Source organism: Macrotis lagotis, chromosome X (genome assembly GCF_037893015.1).
Source record: "Macrotis lagotis isolate mMagLag1 chromosome X, bilby.v1.9.chrom.fasta, whole genome shotgun sequence".
In the NCBI taxonomy this organism is placed as follows: domain Eukaryota; kingdom Metazoa; phylum Chordata; class Mammalia; order Peramelemorphia; family Peramelidae; genus Macrotis; species Macrotis lagotis.
Window position 1 is genome coordinate 580,387,556 of NC_133666.1, and position 11,931 is coordinate 580,399,486.

General features: G+C 38.4%; 1 protein-coding gene across 3 annotated transcripts in view; it reads right to left on the bottom strand.

The window, feature by feature from the left end:
* Positions 1-11,349, bottom strand: part of SAMD12 (sterile alpha motif domain containing 12) — a 506,789-nt gene extending 495,440 nt beyond the window's left edge. For all 3 annotated transcript variants that reach the window (XM_074201409.1, XM_074201408.1, XM_074201407.1), the window contains exon 1: positions 11,206-11,349. In XM_074201409.1, the coding sequence (XP_074057510.1) occupies positions 11,206-11,218 (13 nt within the window). In that variant the 5' untranslated portion in view covers positions 11,219-11,349. The remainder of the gene's footprint in view (positions 1-11,205) is intronic.
* Between the last annotated feature and the right edge of the window lie 582 nt (positions 11,350-11,931).

Below are 11,931 nucleotides of genomic sequence, written 5' to 3' on the forward strand. Positions count from 1 at the left end.
ACAACTCTTAAAGGTTTGCAAACACTTTACATATGTTTACCCATTAGATCTTCACAATAACCCTGAGAGATAGGTACTGTTATTAACTCCATTTTACAGAAAAGACACTTGCCTAGGGTGCCCCAACTAGTGAGTGTCTGAGGCAAGATTCAAATTCAGTCTTTCTTACTCTAAGGCCAATATTCTCTTCACTGTTCCACTTAGCGGCTTCAAACTCATTCCAAGTAATCCCTAAAAAATAATCACGTATTATTCCCACTCCAGCACAATGTGCTAGCCTAACTGGCCCACTTGCTATAAGATAGTCCATCAACACAGGCTGTCATCATGCTACATTCTATAAGAGGCCCTTCATAATTCTTCCATTTATTAATTCCTCAGCCCTGCTCCCAAAATTATTTTTATTTTGAATTTATATATGTGTGTCACCTACTCTACCTCTACACCAGTAGAGTATATGCTTCTTAAGGAGAGAGACTCTTTTGTGTTTTATCTTTCTGCCCCAAATTCTCAACGGAGGGCTAGGCACAAAGTTAGAGTTTCCTAAATTCTTTTTAAAATTTCATTTCTCCAATTTCTATCTTCCAAAGCCAAGCAGAACAAAATGGATTATTCGGATGGTAATATTTCAATTATCATGTCTCATTCTCACCCAAGTCTTTTCCCCATTGCCTACATTAAATATCCCTATATCTTTCCACTGATGCTTGGGATTGGCACATTTTACAAAAGGCATTGACAAATATCCAGAGAAATATGACAATGATGCCAAGTAAACTATACACTCTCCAGGTTGTTAGTGTCCCTTCTAAAATATGACAGACATAATGAGATATAATCTATTAGATATGGGTGCAATGGTACCATTGCCTCTTTTTTTCTCTGAACACGTCATATTTCTAATAAGGAAGCTCAAAGCAGCATTAATTAGTTCATTTGGCTGCCACATCATGTTGTCAACTCATGCCAAGCTTGATTGACATCCTTTGAAGGGTTCATGATTTCCATGGTATGGGGTCTCCCCCCCCCCCAACACAGATCACTCTTCTCTCCCTGACTTAGTGAGTAGGTAGCTCTTTTTGAATTGCTATGGTCTAAAGGAAAGCCATTTTTCTGGCAAAAAGCCATAGATGTAACTTAGTTAGAAAGGTCCTTAGTTAGACACAATCTGTCACCATGCATTACTCACGGCCTTTCCCAGCTTGGTAGGCCCTACAAAGGTCTTTGCAAAGCAAAAGTTCTTTCTGCCTTTCCCACTTTAGCAGGTGATTGACTCACAGGATCTGACTCATATTGAACTTTTTCATTCAATATATTTGCTATCCCGACCAGCATGATTGCTCCACAAGTTTGTTAAAGAACGGATATAAAGTTTGATTACTTTTCACTTATTTTGAATTTATGCATCTTTAACCTTGCTGTTTTCCTATAGGATATGTAAAACTCCTAAGGGCAGGGTATATTTCTAATTTATCTTGGTATCCTTAGGGCCTCCCACAGAGCATGGTCCAAAGCAAGAGCTATTAAAACTTTTGAACTGTACCAAGACTTTGGATACAGTTTGTACATAAATTTTTTAAAAATCTGATTAATTCAAAGTTTGCCAAAACACAGATATACAGCATTCTAGTAGAGATGTCAATCAGCTCTGAGAATCTATGTTGAAATTTATGACATTAATCACAAAGGATGTGAGTTAAGATGATGTATATCCATCACCTGACCAAAACAAAAAGAAAGAAGGAAAGAAGGAAGGAAGGAAGGAAGGAAGGAAGGAAGGAAGGAAGGAAGGAAGGAAGGAAGGAAGGAAGGAAAGGAAGGAAGGAAGGAAGGAAGGAAGGAAGGAAGGAAGGAAGGAAGGAAGGAAGAGAAAGAAAGAAAGAAAAGAAAAGAAAAGAAAAAGAAAAGAAAAGAAAAGAAAAGAAAAGAAGAGAAAGAAAGAAAGAAAGAAAGAAAGAAAGAAAGAAAGAAAGAAAGAAAGAAAGAAAGAAAAAGAAAAGAAAAGAAAAGAAAAAAACAAATCACACATCCTGCTGCCTTGGGACAACAACTTAATGTTCATATTCAAAGTCCAACAGAATATATTAACAAAAAACTAGAGTTTTAGAAGTAATCTAAAGCAATTCTTAATTTTAAAAGAAAAAAATTGAAATTAGGAAACATTTATTCTCCCATGGCCACAAACCTAATAAGTATAATATGACTCCAGAACTTGCACTCAATTCACTAAGCATATTGCCTCTCCAAGATAAAACAGAAACTTCCAAAACTTTTACAGCAAATGTACTCTAGCTAAGGATTTCTGAACAGAGTACTCACTGCTGATATTAGATGGCAGAAAGAGATGAACTCGGTGATGCCAAATTTATTCTCCAAGGGCTAGAAAAAAAGTCCCAATAGAGTGATTTCCTTTACCACCAATAAAATTTCAAATATGGAAAAACTGAGTTATATTCAGATTCCTCAGAAAACAGTCTTATGACCTTTAGAAGTATGTATCAATATCTTACAGGAATAGGAGGCCCAAGTGTTCACTGATTTCCAAGTTAGTCCTTGCTCTCTTGATTATCCTCAATCTCATCCTAAATGTCCCATATATATGTAATTACAAATGACATTTATATAGTACTTGAAATTTTGTGAAGCAACATAAATATATATTATGTATGCATGCATTCATGTATATATATATATATGTATATATGTATCAATATCTCTATGCATCTATATAGGTGTGAACATGTATATGTTGTTGTCCTTTGTCCTTGATGACGAAAATGATATCTACATTAGAAACTACATTAGAAACAAGCTACAGTCTATCCAACTGTGACTGATCAGACCAATTAGAATGCTCTAGCACAGGTTGGGCACAAATAGTCCAAGTGAACATTTAGATGGATTTTCTAAATTTTCACATCTCTCATTTCTTTTGTTATTTTTATTCTGCTTGATCATAGAAGATAGTATCTTCTTTGTTGTGGGTACATCATACTGGGCTGTCCTGCGCCAGTATCTCTCAGGTCATATAATCAATTCAAAATTTCTTCAGAGACCTTGAAAGTGTCTTTGTATTGCTTCTTCTGACTTCTGTGTGACTGCTTGCCTAGTGTGAGCTCTCCATAATATAGACATATGTATATACACACATATATGTATTATATATATATATATATATATACACACACACACAGTGTAGGAATATATAGATACATGTGCATAAGTATATGATATATATAATACATATATAGGCATATATATTTTCCTTATTTATTTATGAATTCTGACTGACCTTACAGTTATTTTCTTCACATTATGGATACCAATAAGCATTTATTGAACATTGAATATGTACCAGACACAAAGATACACACACACACATGCACGCACACACACACACACACACACACACACACACACAGTAACAACAACAATAAAATTAAAAATTAAAAAAAACAAGAGAGTTCTGTGCCCTTGAGGAGCTTACTTACTTAAATGTAATTTGGAACACAAATAAGAAGGCTGAGTGGCAAGATGCTATGCAACATTTTTAGGGTCATATAATCTGTAAACTTGGCAACTAGGTATTGCCTGACTTCAAGTGTAGTGATCTTCCTAATATACCACTTTTACTGGAAAAATCTCTCTAAAGACCTGCATCTCTCCCCACCTCCCCATCAACCCCACTTACTCTCTGATATGCTAGCATATTTTTCACTCTCCTGCTTTATTTCATTTCTCTGCTTGAATTTATGATTTTTATTGACGTATCCTATCTTTCCTTTTATAGCATAAACTCATTGAGAAAGACTAAGTATGTTCCATAAGAAGCCTTTCAAGTCATAGTTGAATGTTGAGCAAATGTACCCTATATGTGTTGAGCATATTCTTGTCAAATGACTGAAGATAAAGACATCCTCTACTATTTTAAAAGAACAGCGGAATAATACTAGGGGAGGAAAGGGATATTACCACCGCCCCACCCCTTTCATCCCTCATCTCACAACTGAAGAGTCCTCTTTTGACCCTTCTCCAATAACAGATCTTTAAAGAAGGAGAGGCTCCCTTCAAACCACTGTTCTGCTTGCACTGGCTTTCACTTGTTGAAGTGGGTTGTACTGGAAATCATCCTGCACCCACACTTTAGAAAAATCAGCCTAAATATAGCCAGGTTTCCTTTCATCTGCAGGCTGCAAAGGCTAAGGAGGGTGTCACTACTGCATTATACACCAGAAAATGGCGAGGAAGCAAGTGTGGATAACAATTAGGCTGTAGCCTTGGCACCTGTAGTTTTACAAAGGCAGCATCCAGATAGAAGTGTGGCCTTAGGCAGCACCCAAGTAGAATTAATGGGAGGTTTCACAGGTCATTTTCAGAGCTCATCTCCAAGAGAGCCAGGAAGATTTTATTTTTTAATTTAAGAAAGTTTTAATCAGAAGGTCAAGGAGAAAGCATGCCTTTCCTCTCTAAGTAGAAATGAATGGATAATTCTTCGTGTAATTTAAAATTTTACATTCTCACTTTTTGTTTATTTTTTAAATTTATGGAATAAAACAAGCAATTCCATAGCACAGTATAAAAAGCAATTGTACATGGAACTGCAAATCTACTTGCACAACTTGCTATTCCTTTCAAATATACAACAAAATTATCATGTAAAATTTTAACTAATCTTTTGGGATATCTTTGCTCCAAAATAAAGAAGTAAACCAAATTAAAATGAATATATAGTTCTCTTCTGCTAAATCTAATTCCCCAAATGATTGCCCTTTTATAAGAGTAGGGCCCTTTCTCTAAATTTTGTGTTCTCATCAATCAATGGCTTCCTTTTGCATTAGGAAGCAAAAGAATGTTTTGTGCCAAGATTTTAAGAATTGTCTAACTTACCAACATGGAATTTAGAGATTCATTCAATTCCCTCCTTTCTCTGACCTATGAATTTCTCCAGAGTTCTTTATATTAAACTTCTAAAGAATATATCAAATGATTAATTTAACAAATATGTATTATGCATCTATTAGGTGCTTACTAGAGCCCTGGTAAGATGCTAAAGAAGACACAAAGTTAAGAGTTATTTAAGACTTAGCTTCAGTCATCTTTCATGGAGCTTATTTACAATTTTGTGGGAGGGTAAGATACAAACACAGATAACTAAATTACACAAATACTACAAAATAAGAACATTAGAGAAGTATAAAAACAAAGTACAACATCAATTTGGGTGGGAGTAGAAATCAGAGAAGGCCTTTGAATTGGGCTTTGAAAAGAGTAGTAAAGATTCCAAAGATAGGAAAGGAGAATTTAAAAAGAATACTAAATGACTCTCCTTTCTCCAATTAATAAATGACCCTTTCACTGAACCCCAAAGAAGAGATAGCAGAAGACATCTTCCCCAAATCCTTTGCTGAGGTTAAGGAAGGGTGAATAGGTGTAGAACATTGTTCAGCACTGCAGTTTTTTTTCAGTGTTACTGTTTAAGCTATGCTGATTTTTCTTCCTCTTTTCTCTCTTTCTTACCAAACAAACCCTTACTGAAGCATGACTCTCAGATTATCAGGGAGGGCGTGGGAGAAATTCATAGAGAAAGGCTAGGCAATGGAAAAGTAACAGATATCAATAACAATTTATTTTTAAAAGTTATTATTTTTAATGGTCCTTTCTCTGAGCTTGCACAAAAATGATCTTTGAGAATATAAGTTAGTACTACTACAGGAGGGGAAGAGGGAAGAAGGTGGCAGATGATCTGGGGTTATCTACATACTTTCTAGATGGGATGCACCTTAGGTTGTTACTATTCATCTTGCCTCATCATCTAATTCTATGGGACCTTTTGCCTTGGGATATGTGGACAACACCAGGAAATTTAGTTCTCTAAATTTCCAAATCCAGCTACAAAGTTACCTTTTCTACCACTTCCCATCCCATGACTGAATCCTCAAATTAATCTCATCATGATGCACTGGTTTTCAAACCTGTGTTGCTGGGAGAATCCAAGATCTTTTCAGGGAGGTGATGGAGATGCTTATTTTCATAATAATATCAAAATGTTTTCATTTCTAATACAGTAAATATCTTTAGATATAATCCAAAAAAGCTCTTTGATGGGTTTTCAGTAATTTTTAAGAAAGAAGCAGGGTCCTGGAACTAAAAAGATTGACAATCACTTCTCTGAAGTAAAGAAAGGCTAAGGAATGGAGAGTTTCCCAACTTCCATGATAATCACTTGTATTGTAACTGTAGAGATACAAAGATGATGACCAGCATCCCTGCCCTTAAGGATGGAGGAAACACAACCAACATGTTTATCTACTATTTTGTTTCCAAATTTGGGATGACTAGACCATATATATGTATATATATATATATATATATATATATATATATATATATATATCAAGAAAAGTTTGATATCTCCAAGGATTTATAGTCCATCTAGTTTTAGGACTTTTCTACATTATCTCTTATCATTGTTCATTTCCCTCAAATGGCCCAAACAGCTTCACGATCATTTCTCTCACTAATCCTGACTATATTCAAACCTCCTTATCATATTCTCCTTTTTCCTTTTTTACTGGGATATTTAATATGTAAAAATCTTACATCAACAAATTACTGCTACCATAAGACTTCATAACACATTAGATGTTGATTACATCACTGTTTTTTTTTGTTTCAGACTACTTAAGAGCAAGTTTAGTTCAATCATCTTGTAGATAAAACAAATGGTTTAAAGATGTTTATTGCCTAGATTTATGACATGCAGTTACATGTATTGTCCTTGATCTGCACAAATGAGATGGGTCCAAATTATCACAATGAAGTATGTATACTTCCTAGAATATATTAACAAAGTTTTCCTATAAAAAAGACCCAGATATCCACTTAGTTGAATATAGGAAAGAAATGTATAATAATATCAATCATTCTTATGTAGAGAAACATGAGAAGATTTACATGAACTGATGCAAAGTAAACAGCACCATGATAAAAAAGTACTCATTATTACCATTATATATATGGAAATAACAGTGACAATAATTAAAAAAACTAAAGACAATTATAATGATTAATCTCAGATACACATACACACACAAACAGAGCAGACAAGGAAAAATGAAATTCTCTCCATTCTTCAAAAAATCACAAAGGATGTAGAACATTGTATACACTATCATTCCTGGTTTATGGGTTGGTTACTGCCTTTTACACCTCTCTTTTCTATTCTTAAATATAAGGATATCTCCTCTATTCTACTAAGGAAGAATGGTATATAGGAAAATAAAAGTGGTACAAAAACCAAAACATTTCCCCCAAAAAATGCATTCTTATGAAATGCTTTAGAAAAAAATTCTCTTAAAACAGTTAATTTCCCCTCATAATTTTGTTTATATTTTAGATTGTATTAACAATCTCTTTTTCTGTCAAATATTATTATACATTCTGAAATGATGAAGTACAATGAAAATATTTTTTCTATGTTTTAGTTTAAGTCAAATTCTTGACCCTATAACAAATTTTTCTACATCCAAAAGATATACTTTAGGAATTTTTTTTGGGGGGGAGAAGGTGCTCCAAAATTGTGATTGTATCCCAATGAAAAACTGAGGCAGATATTTGCAATTCATCTGTTACTTGAGAGTTTTAGAGAATTGACTGCCACACTGTGGGGTTAAAGATCTATCCAGCATAACAGCAAATTTGGAGAGGCAGAATCCAAGTTTTTCAGATGAGACTGTCAATGTCGTACTATGTCTCTTTTAGTAAATCAGAACAAAATTCTTTACTTTCTTTATTCCCAATCTCTGAAATGCAACCTGAGTGAAATCAAGAATTTCAGAAAACCCAAACAACTTGGGTGACCAATGTGAGAGATAACACTAACTGAAATTCTTACAGGCTCCTTTTAAAAAGTCCTTCTACATATGTTTAAGTGTGCTTTGGCTCTACCTCCTATTTGGGTTAAAATGTTGCTTAAATAAAAGAAAACTATAAGAAAGGATTTATCAATTCTACACACATATTATATAATATATTAAAATATACACTATATGTATATATATGTATTATATGTGTGTGTATAAACACACAAATTTACTAGTTTCAATATGTCAAAGATCGCTATTCACCAAGTGGGTATTTCTTTTATAAAACCAGAAACCCCTTTTGTGATTTAGTTGATAGTCTCTAAGAATAACCATGACTCCACATTTCTTCACCCTTTGGTCACCCTTTGAGAATGAACTTTTCAAACTTAGACTAGTTTTAACAAGCCTAAACTACATGATTTTCCAATTTAGAGGGATGACATAGGCAGTCTTAAGAGTATTCAACATTACTTAAAAGTCAAGATGAAACACAAAGGAGGATTTCAGTGGGGGAAGGGCATCAACTTTGGAGTCAGAGTGCCTCAGTTCAGATGCTACTGATGAACTATATGACCTTGGATAAATCACTTAATCTCCTTCAGCTTGATTCTCAGTCTTCAAAATGAAGAGGTGAATTTAGAACCAGGTTAAAATATTCCTGGGAAATGTTTAATATAATATATAAAATTTCAATATAAGATTAGTATTTCTAAGTTGATCTATTCTGCTTGAGTTTGACACCATTGAACTAGAAGCCCTCTTAAATTCCTTCTACTTTTATATCTATATTCCTATGAGTTTTCTCATACACCCAAGGCAAATAATAGACAGAGAGTTGATACCTCAAAACAAGCAAGAGCTGGGTTGGAATCCAATTTTTGGCACATATGGACCATGTGATCCTAAGGAAGTCATTTAACTTAGCAGTTTTCTAGGTAATTAAGAATAGAAATGGTAAAGGGAGTTTCCTCATCCACGATTTCCCTCTAACAGAAAACTTCTATATCCAATAAGCACAGCCTCATCCTATTCCAACAACTGTCATCAATTGGAAATACATCTTTACTGTCCAACCTTCAGTTCAAGCTATTATGAATATGAAAGCTAGGCTGGACCCCCATTTGAGAGAAAGCAAGAGAGAGAGAGAGAGAGAGAGAGAGAGAGAGATTGCCTGCCCCAAGTCTCTCCCCACTCCAATCCATTCTCCATTCAGTCACTAAAGTGATTTTCTTGAAGTGCAAGTATGATCAAGAATGGCTCCCTATTGCTTGCAGAATGAAATGCAAAATGCAGTTTGGGATTCAAAGCCCTTCATTACTTAGCCCTTTCTACCTTCTAAGATTTCTTATGCCTTACTTACACCTACTAGATCCAGTGATACTGGGTTCCTGGTTATTTCACAAATAAATTCCATCTCTTGCTTCCAAATGTTTCTTCTGAACTGTCTCCCATGCCTGGAATACTCTCCCTCCTCTACTCTGTCTTCCTGACCTCCCTGGTTTCCTTTAAAGTCATATTAAAATCCCTTCTTTTCTTGGAAGACTTTTACAACCCCTCTGAATTTAAATGATTTCCCTCTGTTAAATATTTTTTGGTTATGTTGTATATAGATTGCTTTGTACATACTTTTTCCATGTTGTGTCCCCCACTAGATTATAAACTCCTTGAGGGCAAGGACTGTCTTTTGCTTCTTTGTATCCCCAGTGCTTACTACAGTGCCTGATATGGCAGACACAATAAATGTTGTTATGGAATGATGGAGATAGAGATGCACATTTTGTAAAATTATAAATCAATGTAGTAGTTGGTGTCAATGAATGCAAATAAATGTTTCCTGCTCAAAAGGCTGACTTGCAGAAGGAGAGCACCTGGCTACTGAGAATGAGATCTACTGGGAGAACAAGGTTAATGTTTAAGTTGGAGAGGCATTCTTCTTCCTTTCCATTCCAAAAGAAAGAGGCCCTCAGAGACTGATTCTTGTTTCTTGCCCACAAGGAATAGACTCATTTCCCGGTGGCAATGAGCCCAGTTCAGCTGCTGGGGTGTTGCCTTCTTCTCTTGCCCTTGATGCCTGGGAAAGGCTTTGGACCCATGCCGCCCTTATGTATCATATGTAATTCTCCATATATGAGAATGTGAACGCTACCTTTAGTCATTGTCGCTCAATCATTTCCTGCCCGCTTGCCTCATTACACAATTTGACATCATAAAGATTAGTAGGGTTCATCATTAACCCTTAATTCATAAAACAATTATCCCAGTAGGGGAATATTACAGTCAAAGCACTGGATATGGAGTCAAAAAACTTGTCTGCTGAACTTGAGTGGGACAGGACTCAAGTTTCGAAAACTGTCTTTGCCACTTGCCAGTTCTGAGACCTTGATCAAGTCACTGCGGGCCTTAGTGTCCTCATCTCTACTGGACACCCTCTACGGGGCTTTCGACTCTAAATCTCCTCTGCTATGACCCAAGGATTTGTCCCCCTTCAAGTCCCCCCTCCCCTACCAAGCCTCCGAGCAGGAAGCTCTGTGGATGCTGTAATTTACAGATAGAATTGCCAAACAAAACTCGGAAACCGGGTAGGGGAGAGCCAATTGCCAAAAGGAAAAAGCGAGAGAATCACAACCACCCCCACCCCCCGCCACCACCACTTTGAAGGGATTCGAGTAGTTTCCCCTTAGCCCCACACCCGCACGAATTCCTTCTCACAAACTTTCCCAGGCTCGGGAGTGGGGAAGGAGACAGGTGTAGTGACACCTCAACACCCCCAGGCCAGGCGCCTCAGCTGCTCCTGCGCGCCCAGCTCCGAGCTCAGCGCCCGGGGGGAGGGGTTGCCAGCCCAAAGGCGATCCGAGATCCCGAGAAGTGGGGGGGGGGGATGACGCACCTGGCACGGGTCCTCCTCCCCACGTGGGGGCACAAAAGGGGGCTCATCGCCCACCCACGGACGGGTCAGGGGCGACTGGAGGGGGCCAAGGAGATCGGTGTGAGGGCTGGCACTTCGGGCCGGGGAGCTCAGGCTTCCCTCCAATTCCCGGTGTAACAATTTGCATAATGGGCTTTTTTATCCTCTGCCCACCTCCAGATCTTAATTCCTTTGCGCACCGTCCCCCTCTGGGCCACCTCTCCCTGGTGCTGATCCAACGGCTTCTCCTGGGTGGCCCAGGTGAGGGGCAGGAGGCGGCAGAACTCCATTCCCTCCCCCTCCCCTTCCTTCCCATCTCATCCCTCTCCCTTCCCCCTACGATCCCCTCAAATCTCATCAGTGGGTGCACTGGGGTGCGCGTGTCGATGCAGCTGCTTCTGCTGCTGCAGGAAATAGGACTGAGATGTCTCTTACCTTCCACAGCCATTCTCTCAGTGTTTGCCTAACGTATGCATAATTCGCCTGGCCTGGGTACTTCTTCTGCCCAGGACTCCCCACCCCCCCACTTCACTCGCTCTCGCTTATAAATTCTGCGCTCATCTGCAACCAAGATCAACCTGCAGCCCTCACGCAAACTGGAGGAGCCGACTCCCTGCACGAGCCGGGCAGGCTGGGAAATGTAGTCCCCCTGCCCCCTCTCCCAATGCCAGCAAAGGTGCCCAGAACCCACCCTCCGAACGCGCCGTCACGCCGTCCCCTTTGCCCTCTCCAGAGCCTGCTCCGGCTGTGGGCAGGGGTAGGTATCGGAGCGCATCCCTAAGAGCCGGTGAGGTCTGGGCTGCCAGAAGAACTACAATTCCCGAGATGCAAAGCTTCAGGGTTTAGCAAGCGATTTGGAGTGGGGATTAGTGATTGAGAACTTCCCTGTCAAATTAGAAGGGGGACAGGTACTAGGGCAGGGGTCTAGTGCTAGGGGCGGGAGGCTGCTGGCGTTCATGAGGGTTAGATGCCCTTCCACAGCTCACTCATCTGGCCTTGGTCGCCTTACCCTCTCGACCTGCCTTCCTCCACCACCTCCGGGCTAACCCAGAGACTCTTGGTTTCAAAGAGCAGGGCATCCAGTTGGATGCTTGGCCTCCAATGACAGATGCAAAAATGGGCCAAAGGAAAGCAATGGGTAGTCACCGTTTCATTGTGCAT